This window comes from Chrysemys picta, chromosome 1 (assembly GCF_011386835.1).
Source record: "Chrysemys picta bellii isolate R12L10 chromosome 1, ASM1138683v2, whole genome shotgun sequence".
In the NCBI taxonomy this organism is placed as follows: Eukaryota; Metazoa; Chordata; order Testudines; family Emydidae; genus Chrysemys; species Chrysemys picta.
In genome coordinates this window covers 330,956,697-330,980,899 of record NC_088791.1, presented here as the reverse complement: position 1 = coordinate 330,980,899, position 24,203 = coordinate 330,956,697, and the positions used below count along the sequence as shown (strand labels likewise).

The following is a 24,203-nucleotide window of genomic DNA, read 5'->3' as shown; positions in this document are numbered from 1 at the left end:
GAGATTTTATCAGCGCTCCAATACCTGGCAAACAGTGAGATGCTACAGGTGTGCCAATAGCTGTCTGCCAATATGTGGCAAACAGTGAGAGGCCATCCTTTTCAGGTGTGGAGTGGATATATTTCCAGGAAGGCACAGCATCAAGACTCTGATCTGAAGGAGATAGTGGAAGAAAGACTTTTTCCAATCAGCTTTTTATGAATGAAGCTTTGTGAAGCTGTCATTATTCCCTATGACACGGCTTTATCTTGCAGTGAGGAGGCACAGATTGCTGCAATAGCAAACATAAAAGGGCATTTCAAGGAGACTAGTATGTGCTTTGTAAAACTGAAGGAAATTTCCTTCCAGAATACAAAATATCTTCTCTCTCTCTCCCCCCGCCCCGAAATTTATGTTAAAAACAAGGCTAGACTGAAATGCATTTTCTTTACAAGCTATAAAAGCTGGTGACTTTAGATATGATTATAAAACATTATTGCTCCATCCACCCTACAGATCCCCCAGAAAAGCATTTTTTAGAAGCTGGTTTTTAATACAGTGCTAAAGAGCAGGGATCAGATCACACTGTTTGTCACAGAAACCCACAGGTAGTTTTATATGTACACCAGTCAGTTTCAGCACATTAAATGGAATTAATCAAGCAGAAGAATGATCTATAAAAATGTAGCAGTGCGTATATTGATATGAAGCAGTAAGCATGAAAATGGTAAAAAAATCTACTTTCTTTAAAATTGTGTATATGGTAAATAGATACCTCAGTGGTGCACACATTACAGTACTATAGCTTTCCTACACAGCAAAAGAAATATTTAGTCTAACAACATCAATATCATCTCTATATCCTACATCCAAATTCTGGCTGGCTCTTCAGCGCACACACACACACACACACACACACACACACACACACACACACACACTTTCTCTCTCTCTATTATCATCTCATTCTCCCTTCTCCACACCCCACCCATGTGTTTCATCCATCTTGTCATGAAGCAAGATTCCAAGCTCTTTGGGGTACGGACTGCCTTTTGTTACCTGTTTGTACACAGCCCAGCTAATGAGAACCTAATCCATGGCTGGCATTTGTAGGTGTTAATGTAATAAAAATATTTGAATACCAATGCTATGATTAGGTAGCGAGGAGAAAACCCGGGCAGTACCAGTGTTGAGGCCACACACTGACGGTCTCAAAATCTGCTAACATATTCTGCAGACTTCCTTGCACTGAAACACAGAGGCACGTTATCCAGAGCCGGAAGGACATCATCCCTGTGTTTTAGCTCAGACTGTCTGGTGCACCCAAAGCTATTACAAATGTTGATGCTTCTTGGATTAATTGTGTTTTTGGGAGGAGTAATCTGCACAGGAAGTTGTCCAGAGGGTCTCTCAACTGGCTAGAATTTGGATGGAAAACACTGACATTTCACAGAATTATTTTGTGCCTGTTTTGGAGAAAAACAGAGGCACCTAAAATTGGACCCCACTCAACTTCTATACAACAACTTATCTCCTTCCCATTTTTGGAAGGTTCATATCCAAACCTGTCCCAATGATTTTGACTCAGTTTGGATCTAAAGCCAGAATAAGCCTGTTTTCTAAAGCCAGTGGCTCAGAACTTTGGGAATAGCTCTTCCGATGAATTTCCCACTGGTTTGTTACAAAGATTCATGGAGAACAGCTTGAACCATGAATACAGATGCCAGCCTCAGTTCAAACTTGGAGCCAAACTCTAGGCTAAACAAAATCTAAACACCCCTAATATTTAGTTTTGTAGTGCATATATTTCGTAGTGCATATATACTCAGGTATAAAGTGTATGAACATTTCCATTGACTTTTGCAGGGTCTTAAACACAATAACTCAATTACCTGTAAGGTCATCAGTGGGCCAGGAGCCCAGCTGGCACGCCTTGCATGTGTATTCATCAGAGACAAACTCATTGTCCTTACAAGGCGTACAGGTCCAGCAGCAGCTGACTTCTCCTTTACGGATCACCTGAGATGAATATTTAACAGAGCAATTAGATTTGTTATTAAAATCGATTTTCTTTAATGCTGCTGAGGTTCCTTATTTGATTTTCAAAGTCCCTTTTTTACTTACTGTTTCTAATAGAGATGAGCACGTTTTTTTGAGGAAGCCCCTTTTGCTAATATTATTCTTACCATTATAAATCCTTCTGATTAGAACTGGGTGGTCATTCACACAGCATGAACTGTGACTCATGGGCATTGGAAGAAACAATCATTGAGGATAGTTTACAGATAGGTTTGAGGATATGTACAGATAAATCGTTTGTCAAGCAAACAATGCTGTAAAGGTCTAACTCTCTTCAGTGATCATTTTCACACAGAAAAAGGGGAATAATATTGTTCACTGTAGATACAGTAATTCACCCAGTTCGAGTCCAAATGTAGCCTGAAAAAGTGGGAAACCAGATTTGCTTCCCTAAGGATTGGGCTGGTCTAGAGTTCAGTTTGTGATCAGTCTGAGAAAATTCAGGTTTTATGTCCCTTTTCCAAACTGAGTCAGATCAGGCATGTTTTAAATTAACATTTAATAAGGAGAGTGTAATGTGTATCTATTTTAACATTCAGGACTGATTTTCACCTCTTTCCATTCAACATGCTACATCCTACAGCACCCTGGCAATTCAAATGTGAGTTTCTCAAAATCCCCATGTATCTTCTCTTGGGCGTTGAACACATCTGTGATCCCTGGCGATCTGCCAAGGGAGATGGGAAGACCCCTTCCTCTTTGGGATAAAGTATTCTCAGTGTCCGTGCTCATCACATTCTATCCGTTTTTAAACGAATGCTACCAACTACGACATTGGGCTGACTTATCTCGCCTTCGTAGGGATCAGTTCAGCATGTGGTTCCACAAGCAAATGTCACGAATCGGGATTTTAATCAAATGCAAAGGAGCATAGTCAACCAAAGTCCTGAAAGGCTGTTGTATAGCGCAGAAACCTGGGAAATAAATCTCCCTCAATGGCTTTGAGCGAGTTTACAAAGAGAGGTGGTTGTTTACATTAGATTCTTAAAGGGCAAAATCACCTGAAGAAATAAGTAAATGAGAAAACAGACTGGAAGATTTCCAAAAACTTTCCTCTGATTGTGAAGGGTTGGGAATACCCACAACTCCCATAGGAGTGAGTAAGAATCTCTTAGCAAACCTCAGGATCAAGCCCCCTGTCAGATGTGTTTGTTAAATGGACTTTTCAGCTGCTTCACTGTCCGTTTCTTTAACATCCGACTGCTATCAGTTGCAGTTGATTCCACTGTAACTCCTCCCCCAATTTATCCAGCCCTATTTAACTAAATCTCATCCTTTTTTTCAACTGCAGTTATTTCCCCCAGGCCACTCTCCTGCTGGTCGTTCTTGTGATTCTTCAAAGAGTTTTGATGTCTCCAGAATATTTCCGGTGTTCTGGGTTTTACTGTTTTTGGTTTGCATAAGGCCATGCAGGAAGGGACATGTTGCCTGCTGCTGAATAATGGGACACTGTTGCTTTGTGTGTGTCTAGATTCCCTGGGTGAAATCCACTGAAGTCAATGGTAAAACTTCTATTGACTTAATTCAATGGAACCAGGCCTCATCCCCTATTTTAGCACATGGGCTTTTGTCTGTGAAAGAAAATTTGGGATTTATACTCAACAATCAAATATAAAGAGAAAGAAGATTACAGATATGGGTCCTGATGCAGAACATTTAACTTTAAACACATTCTTAAGTGCTTTCCTGAATTAGGATCCATAGTGAAGAGTAGAGTCAGGCACTAACCAAATCCTGGATCCAAACACTCCTGAAATTTCGGAAGGTTTAGATTCAGCTCCAAAACTTGTGACCTGGGCCTATCTCTAGTACAGTGACGCTGTTCACCACACGTATTGCTTGTTTTGAAGCCAGATCACTAAGTTTAACCCCCCATGAACACTTCTTGTTATTGCAGACTATGGCCTGATTCTGATCACACATTGCTATCTCTTTTTGCTTCAGTGAGTTACTCCTGATTCACATCACTTCCACTGAGAGTAGAATCATGTCCACATTCCTGTGCTCTTTTCATACAGATGTCAAATTGTGCCATTGCATCTTCCTATTCGGGGGAGCCCCTTTGCCCCCTTAATTATAGACTAACATAACTTGCAGACTGCAGACTGCTAATGAAAAAAGGAACATGACAGTCCCTAAGCAAAACAGAGTTGTGATTTTAGCAAATCCATCAAGTTACTTACCTTTTCATGAGATTCTCCTTTAAACACATTATTAATAATTAATGAAAGATTTTTCCTGTGTTTAGTGTATTATTGTTAATAAGAAGAAATTAAGGGCTCTTAAGAGCTAAGGCTAAACATTTCAAAATTGGGTGACTAAAAATTATGTTCCTAAATCCAGATTTTAGCACTTAAATGATGATGATTATTATGAGTTTATTTGCTTTGGGCTGGTTCTTATAGGCCCCAATCAGGGATTGAGACCCCATTGTGCTAGGCACTGTACAAAAAGACAGAACAAAATGATGGTCCCTGTCCAAAGAACTTACAATCTAAGTATAAAACAGAAGGCAACAGATGGAGACAGACAGACAATGGGGGAGTACAAGAAAATAATGAGACAATTATGAAAAGAGTAGCAAGAAGCAGTAATCACATAAACAACTTTTTGCACTTTTTATTTAGGTGCCAAAACTATTTTTAACTTTAGGTTCTCAGGGTTGAAGATTTTGACAAACATTCTGGGTAACATTTCAAGACTATGCAAATAAAACATCAATACAATAAAAAGCACCCTATTTACCTTTATCTGGCCTTTTTCACATGGTTCACTGCAGACCGATCTGATGACCGTATTCTTCTTTGACCATATTTCATCGTCATCCATCTTCAATTCACCATTATCCCAACTTCCAACATTGATATAGTCAAAGTAATCCTTCCCCATTTGCTTAAAATTCATAATCTCATACCTTTTGAAATACAAAATGAAAAAACAGTTGAGTTTAGGATACAGTCACTAAGAACATAAGAACATAAGAATGGCCATACTGGGTCAGACCAAAGGTCCATCAAGCCCAGTATCCTGTCCTCTGACAGTGGCCAATGGCAGGTGCCCCAAAGGGAATGAACAGACAGGTTATCATCAAGTGATCCATGCTCTGTCACCCAATCCCAGCTTCTGGCAAAAAGAGGCTATGGACACCATTCCTGCCCATCCTGGCTAATAGCCATTGATGGACCTATCTTCCATGAATCTATCTAGCTCCCTTTTGAACCCCTTTATAGTATTGGCCTTCACAACACCCTCTGGCAAGGAGTTCCAGAGGTTGACAGTACGTTGCGTGAAAAAATACTTTCTTGTGTTCGTTTTAAACCTGCTACCTATTGATTTCATTTGGTGGCCCCTTGTTCTTGTATTATGAGAAGGAGTAAATAACACTTCCTTATTTACTTTCTCTATACCACTCATGATTTTATAGACCTCTATCATATCTCCCCTTAGTTGCCTCTTTTCCAAGCTGAAAAGTCATAGTCTTATTAATCTCTCCTCATACGGAAGCCGTTCTATACCCTTAATCATTTTTGTTGCCCTTTTCTGAACCTTTCCCAATTCCAATATATCTTTTATGAGATGGGGCGACCACATCTGCACTCAGTATTCAAGGTGTGGGCATACCCTGGATTTATATAGAGGCAATATGATATTTTCTTTCATCCCTTTCTTGATGATTCCCAACATTCTATTCACTTTTTTGACTGCCACTGCACATTGAGGGGATGATTTCAGAGAACTATCTACAATGACTCCAAGATCTCTTTCTTGAGTGGTAACAGCTAATTTAGACCCCATCATTTTATATGTATAGTTAGGATTATGTTTGCCACTGTGCATTACTTTGCATTTATCAACATTACATATCATCTGCCATTTTGTTGCCCCGTTACCCAGCTTTGTGAGATCCTTTTGTAGCTCTTCACAGTCTGCCTGGGACTTAACTATCTTGAGTAGTTTTGTATCACTAAATCTTTTCGATTTAGTGATACAAAATATACAAAATATACAATACATACAATACAATACAATCTTTTTCTTCACTAAATCTTTTCAATTTAAAGGAGCACTATCAAATCAAAATCTAATCAATGTTGTTGCAGTTTTATAAGCCTATTATCCTATCATTTTTTAAACAACGTTTTTCTCTCCCCTGTTGCTGTGTGAAAGATCCCTATAGAGTACGGGAGAAACTGACTGCCAACTGCCTAGCAGGGGAAATGGTGAAACTGACTATACACAAAGTGCTGCCAAATGAACTAACTGAAACAATAAAAAAGGAAAAATGTTGTTCTGTAATCTCTGTGAGCTCTATCTTGGGTTCTTCTATGGTTCCCATTACTGTACTGTCTAAGTGATTGACAGGCTTCAGCGTATGTGTCCTCACAACACCCCTGTGAAGTAGGGAAGTACTGTTATCCCCTTTTAAAGATGAACTGAGGCACAAAGCGGCTTTCCCAAGGTCACACAGGAAGCCTGTGGGATAGCCGAGATTTGAACCCGAGCCTTTTAAATCCCAGAATAGTACCCTAATCACTGAATCAGCCCTCCTGCTAGCCTGGTAATCTTAGTGTTTACTTAGTGGCAACAGCATACTTGGAGAGCAGTGCAGTTTTTTTAAAGTTATGCTAACAACCTCTCCCTTACTGAGTGTCTTAATTGTACAGAACAAGATTGCACAAGACATTGGTGCATGACCATGAAAGTAAATGATCAATTAATTTCAAAATAGATAGTGAAGCTGAGTGCAACGTAGTCACCGCAAGCATTTATAAAAAAATTAGTGACTACTCAGTGCTTAAATTGATCATTAAAATTGTTGCAGACAGTGGGCAAAAAATGAGGCCATAAAGCCAAGCCTCACTGTCATATTTACATAAGGGTAATAGATGCCTATATAAGAAAAAGCCCCCAAAATCGGGACTGTCCCTATAAAATCGGGACATCTGGTCACCCTATCCCCTCCACCCCCACCCCCATCTTTTCGCCTCCAACTCCCCCTCCTCCCTTCCCAGCTGGGTGATTTAGACAGCCTCTGGGAAAGTGTATGAACAAGAGTCTCTGAGTAGGCAAGTGTGTGATTCAAGTATTGTATGTGTGTCAGAGACTGCGTGTCTTTGTGTAGGGAGGTGTGTGTCTTGCCACAAGTGTGGATACCCGTGTGAATAAAATTTGCAGCCTAACTCTGACTTTTATTCCTTTTGCTGGCTTGCCCACAAAAAAAATTGATGACATAAAATCTGTGTGTATTCATTTCATGACGAGTTTTTAAAAGAGAAGGAAACTCTAAAAGAAATGTATTATTTCTTAAAAAGTGAATGCTGTTGACTAGTAGTTGCAGAAGAGCCAATGTATCATACATTTCTCCCCACCTTTGTCTAGCTACATTATAAACTCTTTCTTGCAGACTCTCTCTTTTTATGTGTATGCCTAGCACCTACCACCCTGGAGCTCTGATCTTAGTTTAGTCTCTAGGCACTAAACAACAACTGTAATATTAAATAATGTGAAAGTACTGTATATGTGTTAGTGCATGCTAGATGTGTACACATGAATATGCGTATGTAGGTGTGGGAGTCAGTTTCTACATATTTATTTATATAGGTATATGGACAGGTGTGCATTTCTGTGGTTGTGCTTTACGGATTTGTATTTGGGCTTCAGGAGTGGGCCTTTAACGCAGGGCCGGCTCTAGGTTTTCTGCCACCCCAAGCGGCAACAAAAAAAATAAAATAAATAAAGCCGTGGCAGCGCGATCGCGCCGCTCCACTCTTCAGCGGCAATTCTGTGGTAGGTCCTTCGCTCCCAGAGGGACTGAGGGACCCGCCGCCGAATTCCCACCGAAGACCCCAGACCTGCCGCCCCAATAGCGACCGTAGGGCTGCCCCTTCCTATTGGCTGCCCCAAGCACCTGCTTCTTTAGCTGGTGCCTGGAGCTGGCCCTGCTTTAATGGACCCATTGCAGCTGTGATAATGTGTGGTCCTAATTCCACACATAAAATTACAATAACGTTAGTGAACAAAAAACATGGAGCTGGTTATGAAAAATGGGAAGAGGGGAGGAAAAGAATCATGAAAACTGTTGTGAAATTTCATTTTTTTTTAAATTACCCTTTTGGACAATTTTGCTGCCAGCTCTAGCGTCCTGTAACCTTAATGAAACCTGAACTTAGCATAATACATCTGTCAAAACAATAAATATGCCTGTTTGGGCCTTGCAGTGAAAATGAGCACATGAGAGAGAGTGCGGGAGAGTAAGTGAAGGAGGGAGGGAGGATGGAGTGAGTGGGGATGGGGCCTCGGGAAGGGGCAGGGCCTCAGGGAAGGTGCAGGGCATGGGCTGGGTAAGGGTGTTTGGTTTTCTGGAATTAGAAAGTTGGCAACCCTAATGCAGATATTTAAGATAGGGAAGAGGTGGGGATGAGTTCTGATTCGTTCTCCCACTATTGCTAACCACAGTTGCTTGAGTCCTGAAAGAACTAGGGACCAGTCCAGCTAGACGACAAAGCAGAAGCTAGGAAATAGAGGTAGACCTTGCTAAAAAGCCTCCTTCTTCATACTTGAAAAGAAAATGTTGCCCAAACGTTATAACTAGAGCTAGATTTAGTAATGTGTCTATCACTGGGCTGAAAGATCACAGAAACCAGGTCTATGTTTTTAAGTAACGAGGTCTTTAGAACCCTTCCTCCTCTATATGATGCATTAGTTTGCACATGGAGAGCCATGCTTTACTCAGTGTACGTTCAGTGAGGCAGGGCTTCTTGGCAACCACTATTCCTCACTGAGTAAATAGCACTGTCAACCTGGAGCCCTTCCCTTGGTGAGTGAGCATCTTGTTGGGGATGCCCTCTATGGTTATGATTAAAATCATGAGTAAATAACAAACCAGCATATCTGGCATTGCACTTTCTGATAAATATTCACAGTACCTTCCTGGTGAGTCTCCATTCTCATCGAACAAGATCACCTCCCCAGAAACCCCAGTGAAGTTAGTCTTCATGAGAGAATCCAGGAGTTTTTGACCATCTATAGGCTTCATGGCATCACAGAGACCTGCATAGCCTGGACATAGTGACATCTGCATGTTGTGAAGACCGTACGCCATAGAATATATGGCATTGATTACGAATCCCATTTTAGAATCTTGAACATGTTGCGTTTTGAGAGTCAACTGACCTGTTAGGAAACAGCACAAAGTTTAGTCATTACCATAGACAGAAACATGATGAATCTTCAAACATTTTTGCTGTGTATCCATTAGTAATATCAAAAAACCCTCTTAAGAGACACTAAGCAGTATATATATATATAAAGGGAGGAGAGAACAGGTCGTCTTTCAAACATATCATGATCCTGTTGGTCTCCATCTCAATGAAGCAATAGAACCTGTGTATCCTCATTTTCAGTTATCACTCTTTCACCCTATATTTTTTGTGAGTATGTATCTATTAAATCATATTGTAATACTTCTAGGCTCCCTGGAAGTGACCACCGTCTATGAGAATCTTTCCACTGATCTCAAAGCTAGTTGATTCAGCCCTTTGTGGTTGGAGTGCCATGGAGGATGCCTATGTAATAGGAACGTTATGTATCAACTTCTGTGTTTCCGGATTTATGGGGAAACCAAGGGTTCAAAAATAACTAGATAAGTTCATGGAGAATAGGTCTATCAATGGTATTAGCCAGAATGGGCAGGGATGGTGTCCCTAGCCTCTGTTTCCCAGAAGCAGGGAATGGGTGTCAGGGGATTGATCACTTGATGATTACCTGCTCTGTTCATTCCCTCTGAAGCACCTGGAATTGGCCACTGTCTGATGACAAGATACTGAGCTAGATGGACCTTTGGTCTGACCCAGTATGGCCGTTCTTATGTAAGGAATCGAGAAATCCACTACAACCCAAGATGCTACCATGGAAATGAAATCTTGAGTGGAATTGGCAAACTGATATTCTGCAAAGCAGTCTTATTAATATCATACTGCTACCTAGTCCTGTGAGATGCTAAGCAACCACAGCTCCTCTTGAAATCTATGAGAATTGTGAACACTCAGAACCTTTCAGGATTATGGCTTCTGTGAGTCACTCAAAACTGAACCTTCCTATTTCTGGTAGTAGGTCTGGAAGTTAACAGGATATGTGGAATTGGAAAGGAGCATCTAACTGTCTGTTGAGTCTGGTAACAGTGTTAAAGAGACATAAACCACTAGTTTTAGGCCTCACACGTAGATAATGGCCTAGATTATCCCTTGCACTGCAAGTGCAGAGCAACCCTAAAGCTAGCTACGTGGATCTCCAGTGGGCACAGCTGAAATAATAGTGTCTGTCTCTCCTTCCTGCAGCCCACATGGTTGATGATGAGAGGATGTGGCCAGGGCTCCCCTGGTTAACTCATCTGTCCCTGCACAAGAGACAAGTTACTAATTCAGAAAATTAATGTGATCCTTTTCTGTTAGAAAGAATGTTCAACTTTACAAAGAAAACTTTTGTAAGGAAACTTGACTCCTGTTAAATAAATAAATAAAATGTGAAAGTTGGCCAACTTTGTCATTCTGCTCAGACACATTCTATACAGGGGATTCTGTACCCACGTGGTGAAAGGTCATAACAATGAACTGACTACATTTCAGGAATGAGTATCAAACCCAAACCTTTGACTCATGAAAGACTTCAGTACCTAACACATTTAAAGAGAGTTAGGATCTGTTTAAGAAACCTGCCCAGCTCAATCAATACTTCCCCCATTTAACAAGATTTTAAATATACTAGGTAATGGCTCCTGGATCTGTTTTGCAGCCTCCTTTCGAATTAAAACCTGTGCAAGGCAGCAGGCCAAACAGTAGTTTAGAAGGATTGGAGGGCTCCGCACCAGAGGATTGCAGCCAAAACAAATACAAACCTGCTCCTCCTGGAAGGTTCCCATACAGTGAACTTGGATTTTCATCCATTTCCAGATCATAGAATCATAGGAGATTAGGGTTGGAAGAGACCTCAGGAGGTCATATAGTCCAATCCCCTGCTCAAAACAGGACCAACACCAACTAAATCATCCCAGCCAGGGCTTTGTCAAACCGGGCCTTAAAAACCTCTAAGGATAGAGATTCCACCACCTCCCTAGGTAACCGATTCCAGTGCTTCACCACCCTCCTAGTGAAATAGTGTTTTCTAATATCCAACCTAGACGTCCCCCACTGCAACTTGAGACCATTGCTTCTTGTTCTGTCATCTGCCACCACTGAGAACAGCCTAGCTCCATCCTCTTTGGAACCCCGCTTCAGGTAGTTGAAGGCTGTTATCAAATCCCCTCTCACTTTTCTCTTTTGCAGACTAAATAACCCCAGTTCCCTCAGCCTCTCCCCGTAAGTCATGTGCCCCTGCCCACTAATTATTTTCGTTGTCCTTTGCTGGACTCTCTCCAATTTGTCCACATCCGTTCTGTAGTGGGGGGACCAAAATTGGACGCAATACTCCAGGTGTGGCCTCACCAGTGCCGAATAGAGGGGAATAATCACTTCCCTCGATCTGCTGGCAATGCTCCTACTAATACAGCCCAATACGCATTGACCTTCTTGGCAACGAGGGCACACTGCTGAGTCATATGCAGCTTCTCGTCCACTGTAACCCCCAGGTCCTTTTCTGCAGAACTGCTGCTGAGCCAGTCAGTCCCCAGCCTGTAGCAGTGCATGGGATTCTTCCTTCCTAAGTGCAGGACTCTGCACTTGTCCTTGTTGAACCTCATCAGATTTCTTTTGGCCCAATCCTCCAATTTGTCTAGGTCACTCTGGACCTTATCCCTACCCTCCAGTGTATCTACCTCTACCCCAGTTTAGTGTCATCTGCGAACTTGCTTAGGGTGCAATTAATCCCATCATCCAGATCACTGATAAAGATGCTAAAGTCAAGCTATATCACATCCACTGCTTTCCCCATATCCACAGAGCCAGTTATCTGATCATAGAAGGCATTCAGGTTGGTCAGGCATGACTTGCCCTTGTTGAATCCATGTTGATTGTTCCTGATCACCTTCCCCTCCTCCGAGTGCTTCAAAATGGATCCCTTGAGGACCTGCTCCATGATTTTGCTGGGAACGAAGTGAGGCTGTAGTTCCCCGGGTTCTCTTTCTTCCCTTTTTAAAATATGGGCACTATATTTGCCTTTTTCCAATCAATTTTAAGCACACAATTAGTTCCATTGTTAACCCCCAACCTCCCACCCTGGCCCAGCGGCCCTTAGGTATATTGTCCAATTGACAAAAGGAGGTATCTGACATGATTTTTCACATGGTGCTGGAGAACCAGCCTGTTCTGCACTTGTCCAGCAGCGGCGATTCCTGTCTCGCAGGGCTGGGCCCAGCTCCTGTCCCTTCATGACCTGGGGGCAGCCAGGCCAAATCTGAACGGCATTGCGATCCTGGGCACCAGATTGCAATGTCCAGAGTGGGGAGCCAGGCCCAGTCCCATAAAACAGGAGCCACTGCTGCCAAGTGAATGTGCAGGAGACTTGCTTTCCAGCCCTGCCCACGCTAACCACCCCAGGGCCCTCCCCGCCGCACTCACTTGAGATTAGGTTTGTGGTGGATGCAGCAGACATATGTGGGAAAGTGGCATCAACACTGACTCATCGCTTCATCCCTCCCATTGCAAAACCTGGCTCTGCCACTGTCTCTCCTCAGAGAGGGTTTGGGCATGTATGTGGCTGACAAGAATATTCCCTGAGAATATAACAATTAATGCCACAATAGAAAAGTCTTGGAGGGGAGATAAAACCTCATGCTGCATTAAGAAAATGTTTAACTATTAGTGAGACCAATTGACGGGCAATTCCTATGTTCCTGTGTTTTAGTGACCTCTTGATTTTAATGTCCCTGGAAAATGCGTTAATTTAAGATTTCATTTGTCATTCTTGCTTTACTTCTAGTAGACAGTACTAATCTCTTACCTTAATCCCTTATCTTTCTGCTGCTTCCCTCTTCCTGGTGTTTCATCTTTCATACATGTCTCTCCTTTATTGTTTTTAAATTACTTCTTGCATATCCTGCTCATTTTCATTGGTCTTTATATCCAGAGTATATTTATGGCTAGATGACATTAATAACCTTCAGCATCCATTCATTTATCTTCCAAGATCTTATAATTCCCCATTGTGTCCCATTGCTTTATCTGTTTTGCCATTATTCAGCATTTTATGCAAGCTTGCAAACATTAGCTATGCTGAATGTCAGGCTGCTTAACTTTTTTCCTTCCTTTTAAGCTTGGTCCTTTGGCCTACTTTAGTAATAGTCATGTTGAGATGCACCCTACAGGGTTTCCTTTATAACCTACTAGTGATAACAACATGTTGGCAACACTGATACAGGCAAGGGAGAGTAGACTGGATGCTACTCAGCCTCACATATCATCAGCAAAACTGTCAGCTACATTACAGCCATCTTTATCATTGATGAATATAGAAGAGGCAGAAACAGCAGGACAGGCCCGCCAACGGGCGGGGGGGGGGGAGTGGAGGGAGAGGAGGGAGCGTCAAAGCAGGCAATTGCCCAGGGGCCTGGCCAATTTAAAAGTGCCAGGGGGTCCCCGGTCGCTGCTGCCGACAGTGCACCACAGCAGGGCTAAGGCAGGCTTCCTGCCCGCCCTCGCTCCGTGATGCTCCCGGGAGTGGCCAGCATGTCCCTGCGGCCCCTGCGGAGAGGATCTCTGCGTGCTGCCCCTGCCCTGAGTGCCGACCCTGCAGCTCCCATTGGTCGGGAACTGTGGTCAAGGGTAGCTGCGGGGTGTGCTGGTTGCTTTCGGGAGCCACCCGAGGTAAGCACCGACCCCCTTACTTCCTCCTGCACCCCACCCCCCTGACCCAGCCCAGAGCCTGCACCCCGCACCCAAACTCCCTCCCAGAGCCTGCACCCCGCACCTTCTCCCACACCCCAACCCCCTGCCCCAGCCTGGTGAAAGTGAGTGAGGGTGGAGGAGAGCAAGCGATGGAGGGAGGGGGGATGGAGTGAGCAGGGTATGGGGCTTTGGAGAAGAACCATGACGGGGCATGGCCTCAGGGAAGGGGTGGGGCAGGGGGCGGGACAAGGGTCTTGGGGTTTGCTCGATTTGACAGTTGGCAGCCCTACCGGGTGGGCATGTATAAGCCCTGGCCATGCCGGAAGAGCGCTCCCAGCAATGCAGCCAGCAGCTCGCTGGGCACCAGCCAGCACAGGTGCAGCATAGCCCAAATGTCAGGCGGATGGCGTCCGCACGTGGGGGCCCATTGACTGTTCTGCACTGGGGCCCAGAATTGCTGTCAGCGGGCCTGAAGCAGGAACGGTGAATGCGGCGCTAGCAATTTCATATGTAATGGGAATAATTGTGATGTGGGCAGTCATAAGGGAGAATGAACAATGAGCTCTACAATATCTTTTCCAAACAGTCACTATTCTGGTTACAACCACACATTAGTAAAAGAACTAGCTCAGAATTCATCCACCTTGGAGAAGCAGGGACCAGATTGTGGCTCTGAGAAGCACAGTTTGGGTCCTTCCCTGCTGTTGGGCAGTGCACCAATGTGCTTGGCCCTTACTGGGGCAGGATTAGAGGATTACAATCTAGTCCTTAATCATGTCTAAAATGTAGGAGCGGTGCGAAAGTTCACCGGGGGAAAATACATCTATAAAACTGTTTTCTCATTGAAAACCATTTCATACTGGTCAAAAGATGAACAAGGTGACATAAAAGATCTTTCCCTTCTCTCATCTCTGGTCCTGATTTTCAGAGGTGCTGCGCTCCCACAGCTCCTATGAACGTTGGGTGAAGTGGTGGGCACTCAACTTGTCTGAAACCAAATTTCCTAGGTCTATGACGGAGTATGAACTTTTTTTTTTAAACCTGCAAATTATTTGTTTCATTCTCCTGAGGTAATGTTTTTTCCTAATTAAAAATAATAGGCGTAATAACGGTAACGATAGATTACATGTAAAATCCACATTAATCGAAATTAAGTGGAAAATTGAACAAGCGTATTACATTACAATGCACACAACTTTATCCAATTACTCAGCCTCAAAATTAACAGCTCACAAACTGTGCTGTTAATTAGAGTGGCTGATAGAATGAATCTGATGTGCATCAGCAATAATATTTATTTTAAAATGATATTCCAACTGCCTTATTACCAATGACGGCTTGAAAATGTAATAACTTTACTCTGAGTTGTAGGAACTCTAGTTATTGGGCTTTGTGCTGCTGTTTTATAGAATTATTACCCAGACTTTCTTTACACATTTGATCTCACTCAGTTCACCTGATAAATTGTAATGAGGCTGCTTAGCTCTTCAGAGAAGCTGCTAGCAATTGTCAAAGGAAATCTGAGGGAATTAGCTGTTCTGGTTTCTGTAACTGGGGAAAGCATTTCCTCTACATGTGATTGCTTCCACTTGCCACAGAGGGGCAAATTTGCCCCACAACATGTATCTGTTGATCTGCAATACATCAAGGCTCTGAAGTTAGAGAAAATCTAAAAATCAAAGTGAAGGAAATAAATTCTCTTAACAATACCGAAACACTAAAAAATGGAGATTTGTTTGCATTAAAGTCCCAAATCAGAATACTCCCAAACTTTCGGAAAATTTGGAGCTGGATCCAGACTTTGTACTTGGCCTGCATCTCTAATTCTTTTACAAAGTCTAAAGTGATCTGAGGCCAATTCACCAAGCATTGTTTAAGCACATGCCTAATTTTAAGCATACAGGTATTCCCACTCTCCTCAGTGGGACTGTGCATGTAAGGTAAGGCACATGCTTAAATACCTTGCTGAACCGGGTGTTAGGCCCAGATTCTGGAAAGCACTTCAGCAGATGCTTAAATCTATACCCATTTAGAACAGCATTTAAGCATACAGTTAAAACTTCCAAGCATGTACTTAAGTCCCATTCTCTTTGAATGGAACATACACATGAATGTACACTTTGGCACATCCTGAACTACTATCCTCAGTAGGGATCTTCCTGAAGATTGTAATGAGGATGAAACCAGTAGCATTCAATAGAAGTTACTCTTAAACAATCAATAGAATCTAATGGAGAACAACTATGAAATTCTATTTTTATACCATCCTATAGAATTATTAAATAGACAATGATGCCCCTGGTGCAGAATTCCATGTGCTGGTTTAAAATATCTATGGAAAGTATATGATACTTTTCTACTACATGCTGCATGATTTTCAGGATTTACTTGCTCTGTCTTGCCCATTCATATAGGTGAAAAATTTAAAAAGAAGGAAACAAACATGTATGTTGATTTTGCATTCCCCAGTGCTCCACTCTGGGGAATCTCCTGCTGTCTCACTCATGGTGAGAACAGTTGGTTAAACTCTACAGGAAAAAATCAAACAAGCAAGAAGAGCCAACCTGATGGTATTCAGTGCTCTCATGTGTGGATAATCAGTTTGGCTTTTAACTTTTTTCAGCCAGCGGGGACTGGAAGCACTGTAGAGAGAACTTGCTTAGGCCTGATGCAATGACGCACTTAGTATCCCTCTTGAGCATCCCCTCTGGTGGATGAGCAAGGTAATTTTGAGAGGTTCTGGAACTAGGTCCATCCCTCTGAGCCTTGGCAAGAGTTATTGCTATGATAGAGCATGCCCAAGTGGAGAGAATTAGATGGGGAAAAATGAGGGACTCTCAAGGGTCTCCTTCAAAACAAATAAGCCTTAAATATGAATCAAATTGTTTTTATATTGTGTTCGTGTTAAGTTAGTGGGTTAGTGACAGGAAATTACTATGAATCCTGTTTATTATGGTAGTGCCTGGGGACAAACCATGAATGGGGCCTCCGTGTGCTAGGCACTGTACAAAAACAAATATGCCCTCCCCTGCAATTCAGTTTTAAATTCTGTCATAGAATAGAATTTCCTCCCAATATTGCTTTAGGAACATTGAAAAGTTTAATTTGAATAATGTCAAATGATTATATTCTATAATATATAATATAATAGAATATTAACATTCTTATAAAATAAAAGTTGAAATGAGAAAGTCAAAATGATTTGTTTTACATGTTTTCTCTTGGAAATTTAATCAAATAAACAGTCCTGAGAAATGTTTTGATTTCAGCAAAAGTGCATTTTCCAGTGGAAAACTGTTCCACCAAGAATTTTTTTTACCAGCTCTAATTTTCACTCGTTGGGACTGAAGTGCTAGTGATACATTTAATATGCTTTTGTGTCCAGAAGAGCGGATCTTGCATTCTGATTTATGGTCAAAGAAACTGAGTTTTGTAGAGCTGAAAGGATAAACATGCTCTTTAAAACAACCCCAACACCACCACCAACTGGTATCATGAGATGAATATTTACTTGTGTTATTCACAGCCTGATTTGCATTTAGGACCTGCCCCAACAAAATGAGTCTTTTCCTGGATTTCAGTTTGATTGTAATGGGTTTTGAATTAGGGGCCAGATTGTCAAAGATGTGTAGGCACCTAAAGATGCACAAATAGGTGCCTAACTGGATTTGCAAAATCACCTAAGCAGGCTATTGAAATCAATAGGAACTAAGCACCTAACTTGCTTAGGCACTTTTGAAAATCCCATCTTTAGGTGCCCAAATATCTTTGAAAATCTGGGCCAGGTCCTTACTGGAGCTGGAGTTGTATGGTGGCTGTTATACTGAAAATTTGCTGCATTTGCAAAACACTACATGACGTACTTAAATTCTACACCAGGGAAAATATACTGCTGAAAGAAAAACTAAAGAAATTGGTCTAATTAAGCCATCAGGTAAGAAACATTATAGGGCCTACATCCATTTAGTTATAGTTTACATTTGTTCTTAAGGATAGACTCCATCTATCTAATCCATGACATTGGATACTCCAAGGAGTTGTTCAAGTTCAAGTTCAGATATGTAGTCATGGGGAGTGAAAGAGAGAATGATGTTATAAGGAATCAAATCATAATGTATAATATCAAAGGATACCAGCATGCATAGAAGGAGGGAGATGGGGGGTTAGGGTGGAAGAAAACGAGTGTTATCTTTGAAGTCAGCGTTCAGAGGAGTTTGAAGAATTTGGAAATAAGCAGCAGTAGCAGGAAAAATAAATTTTTTAAGAGACCGAATTATTAAAGTTTTAAATCCAGGAACACCACAAGCATTTTTCTCCAGTGAGGTATAGCACTGTATATAGCACTCCTCACTGCAGGCTGTTTTCTTCTCTGAGCGACTCTAAAAAAATGGAGATTTATTTGCATTAAAGTCCCAGATCAGAATGCCTCCAAACTTTGGGAAAGCTCAGAGCTGGAGCCAAACTTTGTAGCTGGCCTGCATCTCTGTAATGAGTTAAATTTAAAACCTCTGGATCTGAACCACACCTATCACCCTCCTGAATTCTGGGAGAATTACAGGGTCCCTGAAATGTGGGTTTGGGCACATTTCTAATCAATTCTAGTGCTAGAACTTGTCTCAACCTGCCAAGGCCCAAATGTGGGATGGAATGAGTGCCAAAGTGCCAAACTGAAGGACACAAAAATTATTCATGGAGGAAAATTAAAATTCACTCTTTTAAAAACGGAAATGAATTTTTCTATAATTTCAGTCTGATAAATTTTTTTAAATTTCTGATAAAAGTAATTAACCATAAAAGTGAGGGGATGCCAAATTAGTGTGGAATGTAGATAACTAAAATGAGTGATGTCCCTCAAAATGAGGGAAATTTGAGAGGTACTGTCTCAGACAGGCACTGGGACCTGCCCATGTTGGCTGTGGCCTAGCCAGATAAAACCAACTTTGGCTTCTTGTTTTGCGGTTTAGCCAACATACATTTTCAATGCTGCAATGTAACAAGATGACATTTACATCTGACTCCAACATTATATCAAAAAGCCCCAAAAAAGCAATGCGTGATGGAACTCCAACATGAAGGGGCCTAGATTTAACAACTTGGCTGGAACCTGAACTCCCATAACTGGTGAGTCCTCTCAACCTTGTTAAGTATCTGCCATTCCAGCTGATTGAGTTTCAGTGAACACCGTAGACATGTTTGCATTTGGCTTTTGTGTGCCTGTGCTTTCTACAGCAATCGTGGTAGAAAACTGTTTTGAGTTTTCCCTCTGTTATTTGGGCATTTCCATCTTTTTTTTAAGGTAGTGAGGAGCTAACTAGTTTAATCATTAACAAAAAGATATTCTCATCTTTTGGGGCCTTGCTCTTATTCATTCAGGATGCTGGTACAAAGATAATTTTCCTAACCCGTTGCTTTGGCCATGTCATCCCTCTCTTTGCATTCCTCCATTCCCTTCTCTATCACACCAGACATAAGCTACCTTGTTTTCACTTTCTAGGCTATTCATGGCCTATCCCCACCCTATCTTTCATCAACTCTCATTCACTATCAAGAAGCCAACTCCCACCTCTGATCAATCAATGATCCCAGCCTCTGTTACCCACTTTTCAATTTTCCAACAAACACCTTTGTGCTTTCTCCTATTCTGTAAACATCTGCAAAGCTGCCTGACTAGCCTCCTTCAAAGTCTCTTCACTATGATGCCTACAAAAAACTTGACAGCAGACAGCTAGTGTGGTGAGACCAATGGCTATCATAATGAGGCAATGTTGTCTCATTGTTTCCTTGTACTCCCCTATTTGTCTGTCTGATCCATCAGTTGTCTCTTGCCTTATACTTAGACTATGAGATTTTGGGGGCAGAGGCCACGTTATTGTTCTGTTTGTACAGTGCCTAGCACAGTGGGGTCCTGGTCCATGATGGGTTCCTAGGTGCTACAGTAATACAAATAAATAAACAAAATGGAAACTATTTCAGCCATAAGCACCCATATTAACTAACAAACAGGGAGGCTCTCACTGAGAATTTGAAAGTAGAAGGCAGCTTGGGTGAAAGTGATCATGAAAACATAGAGTTTGCAATTCTAAGGAAGGGTAGAAGGGAGAACAGCAAAATAGAGACAACAGATTTCAGGAAGGCAGATTTTGGTAAGCTCAGAGAGTTAATAGGTAAGGTCCCATGGGAATCAAGACTGAGGGGAAAAACAACTGAGGAGAATTGGCAGTTTTTCACAGGAACACTAAATAGGGCCCAAAAGCAAGCTATTCCGCTGGGTAGGAAAATAGAAAATGTGGCAAAAGGCCACCTTGGCTTAACCATGAGATCTTGCATGATCTAAAAAATAAAAAGGAGTCATATAAAAAATGGAAACTAGGACAGATTACAAAGGATGAATATAGGCAAACAACACAGGAATGCAGGGGCAAGATTAGAAAGGCAAAGGCACAAAATGAGCTCAAACTAGCTAAGGGAATAAAGGGAAACAAGAAGACTTTTTATCAATACATTAGAAGCAAGAGGAAGACCAAGGACAGGGTAGGCCCACTGCTCAGAGAGGAGGGAGAAACAGTAACAGGAAACTTGGAAATGGCAGAGATGCTTAATGACTTCTTTGTTTCGGTCTTCACCGAGAAGTCTGAAGGAATGCCTAACATAGTGAATGCTAATGGGAAGGGGGTAGCTTTAGACGATAAAATAAAAAAAGAACAAGTTAAAAATCACTTAGAAAAGTTAGATGCCTGCAAGTCACCAGGGCCTGATGAAATGCATCCTAGAATACTCAAGGAGCTAATAGAGGAGGTATTTGAGCCTCTAGCTATTATCTTTGGAAAATCATGGGAGACGAGAGAGATTCCAGAAGACTGGAAAAGGGCAAAGATAGTGCCCATCTATAAAAAGGGAAATAAAAACAACTCAGGAAACTACAGACCAGTTAGTTTAACTTCTGTGCCAGGGAAGATAATGGAGCAAGTAATTAAGGAAATCATCTGCAAACACTTGGAAGGTGGTATGATGATAGGGACTAGCCAACATGGATTTGTAAAGAACAAATCATGTCAAACCAATCTTTCTTTGATAGGATAACGAGTCTTGTGGATAAGGGAGATGCGGTGGATGTGGTATACCTAGACTTTAGTAAGGCATTTGATACGGTCTCGCATGATATTCTTATCGATAAACTAGGCAAATACAATTTAGATGGGGCTACTATAAGGTGGGTGCATAACTGACTGGATAACCATACTCAGAGAATAGTTATTAATCCTGATGGAAAGGTATAACAAGTGGGGTTCCGCAGGGGTCTGTTTTGGGACCGGCTCTGTTCAATATCTTCATCAACAACTTAGATATTGGCATAGAAAGTATGCTTATTAAGTGTGCAGATGATACCAAACTGGAGGGATTGCAACTGCTTTGGAGGACAGGGTCATAATTCAAAATGATCTGGACAAATTGGAGAAATGGTCTGAGGTAAACAGGATGAAGCTGAATAAAGACAAATGCAAAGTGCTCCACTTAGGAAGGAAAAATCAGTTTCACACATACACGGGAAGTTTAGGTTGGACATTAGGAAAAAGTTCCTGTCAGGGTGGTTAAACACTGGAATAAATTGCCTGGGGAGGTTGTGGAATATCCATCTCTGGAGATATTTAAGAGTAGGTTAGATAAATGTCTATCTAATGATGATGATCTAGACAGTATTTGGTCCTGCCATGAGGGTAGGGGACTGGACTCGATGACCTCTCGAGGTCCCTTCCAGTCCTAGAATCTATGAATCTATGAATCTATATTAAAGCCCTCTAGGCTAACAACAACAGATTGGTAAATTCAATGGATAAATTCCTTGCCCCATTGAAGTCAATGGCAGTTTTGTTATTAACTTCCATGCATCCTGGATTGTACCCTATGACTTATTTTTGTGAGGTTTCAGTTCGCCTAAAGGGAAGATGTATTAGGAAAACATTGTTGCTAGGGAGAAAAGGCACTAGGAATTTGGAACTGTGCGTGTGTATTTTCTTTTGAGAAAGAGGGAGACACTGATATATACTCAGGCTGCAAAGGTCTAAAGTTATATAACATCAAGGGATTGTGACATGGTGTTGGTGTTGGACATTCATTGACTTCAGTGGAATTACTCAGCTGCTTAAAGCTATGCTTGTGTTTAATTGCCTAGCTGAACTGGGGCCTTGGTTAATCAAAAGCATCTGACTGGTGCCAGAGGGGAAGCACACTCCAATTCTTGTAAAATCCCAAGTGTTCTTGGGCTATGGAAAGTCTCCAGTTAAAGGTGTATTTTAAATCCTTTGCTCTGACCCTCAGTCTACATAGGTGGCTCACATCAATTCTCCTGTGACACAGAATTGATAACATTGAGCATGAAGTCAGATAAGTCTGCAAACTTCTCCCTTTCAGGAGTGCTCTAGCTGGGCAGAAAATCAATGTACTTAACAACAGCAGTAGCAGTGGCACCCATTTGGATTAGGTAAACATACTCAATCTGCACATAAAAAATGGCTTGATGCTAAAATGTTAACCTCAACATGAGTCAAAGTATATGTGAAGAGATGGAAACTTATCAGAAGTTGATAGAAATGAAAGAAGAAAAGCTATATTCATTTGGGGCTGTTTTTCATGTGCTCTTGACTTTATCATCACATTTTCATTTTGCATGACTCACTGAATTTCCTCCTGCCTGTAGCGGGGCGGCCTGGCTTCCAGGCGCCCCAGGAAGCGATGAGCCAGAAAAGCCGCCAGAGTGGGCGGAGCCACCGCGGCCTGTCCCCGGAAGTCAAGGGGCGGGACAGGAAGTATAAAGGCCAGGCCCCAGCGCTCAGTAGCTGGCCGGCAGCGGGAGAGGACAGACGCTGGTGCCCGAGCTCCCGCGGACCTGAGCCTGCCGAGAGCCCGGTATCCTGAGGAGGACTGGCCGAGCCTGCCGAGAGCCCGGTATCCTGAGGAGGACTGGCCGAGCCTGCCGAGAGCCCGGTATCCTGAGGAATGGTCTGAGCTTCCCCCCGCCGAGGGCCCAGAGGGAGCGACAGACCTACCTGGTGCTCGGGGCCCGGAGGAGCCTATGATCTGCGACCCAGCAGACGGAACTCAGGAGGAGCAGGTACCCATGGAGGAGGAGATGGGAAGTGGCCCGGGGATAGCAGACCCCGAACCCATGTCAGTGTGTTGCGGTCAGGATCTCCACTGACTGCGCGGCAGATGGACTGCTGCGGATAGGGCCCCGGGCTGGAACACAGTGGAGTGGGTGGGCCTGTGTTCCCCCCCCTGCCACCCCACGCCGGGTGGCAGTCTCTCCTCCTCCTCCTTGTCCAAGGGGCCTGGGCCCCTGACAGACTATCTGTTGGCTGCCCCGCCCTGACCTAGGGCCTGGGCTAACCCAAACTGACCCAGCCCCTGCTACAAGGCCTGGGCCACTGACTGACTATTGGTGTGCTGCCCCGCCCTGACCCAGGGCCGGAGCTGTTAATTGTGTGCTCAGTCCCTGCATAAGGGCCTGAGCTCTGAACTGTTAATTGTGTGCTCAGTCCCTGCATAAGGGCCTGAGCTCTGAACTGTTAATTGTGTGCTCAGTCCCTGCATAGGGGCCTGAGCTCTGAACTGCTAATTGTGTGCTCAGTCCCTGCATAAGGGCCTGAGCTCTGAACTGTTAATTGTGCGCTTAGCCCCTACCCAAAGGTCGGGGCCCTAACTGTTATTCGCTTTGTAGCGGGGCGGCCTGACTTTCAGGCGCCCCAGGAAGGGACAAGCCCCACCCCGGACCTACTACACTGCCCTAATAAATAGTGACTGTGTAACAATGACTGTGTACATTTTTTGCCTACTATAAAATGAGATCTACAAGGCTAGCATCATTCATAAATCTTGTGATGGGGTGTTCACCCCACACTGGAGTGGAAGAGGCCTGCCATACCGTGCCATACTCCCGGAGGCCTGCCATACCCCTGGAGTGGAAGAGGCTTGCCATACCCCTGGAAGCCTGCCATAGCCTGTCCCAGAAAGGAGCAGTGGAGGTGAGTCCTCCAAACAGCCTAGGGAGGCTGCATGAGAAGCAGCCAAGTGGAGGGATGCTGCACAGAGCAGCCAGTCAGGACCCAGCAGACTTGCATAAAAGGATCTGCGAGGCCAGAGACAGTCAGTTGTTGTGGGGAGCCCAAGGAATGAGGACTGTATTCCTAGTTGGCTGTAAGAAGGATAGCACCTTGGACAGAGCAGTTGCTTGGAGGGACCAGGAGAGCAAGAGGGAGCTCCTGGCTGGCTGCTGGCTGAATATCCTGAGAAGAGGGCAGGGAAGTGGCCCAGGGAATTGACATAGCATTGAGC

At 43.0% G+C, this 24,203-nt stretch overlaps 1 protein-coding gene across 6 annotated transcripts in view; it reads right to left on the bottom strand.

The window, feature by feature from the left end:
- GRM5 (glutamate metabotropic receptor 5) overlaps nucleotides 1-24,203 on the bottom strand; it is a 356,331-nt gene that overhangs the window by 50,603 nt on the left and 281,525 nt on the right. For all 6 annotated transcript variants that reach the window (XM_005304067.5, XM_005304069.5, XM_005304068.5 and 3 more), the window contains exons 5-7: nucleotides 8,985-9,231; nucleotides 4,804-4,972; nucleotides 1,872-1,998 (exon numbers count right to left, since the gene is read on the bottom strand). In XM_005304067.5, coding sequence (XP_005304124.2) covers nucleotides 1,872-1,998; nucleotides 4,804-4,972; nucleotides 8,985-9,231 — 543 coding nt within the window. The remainder of the gene's footprint in view (nucleotides 1-1,871; nucleotides 1,999-4,803; nucleotides 4,973-8,984; nucleotides 9,232-24,203) is intronic.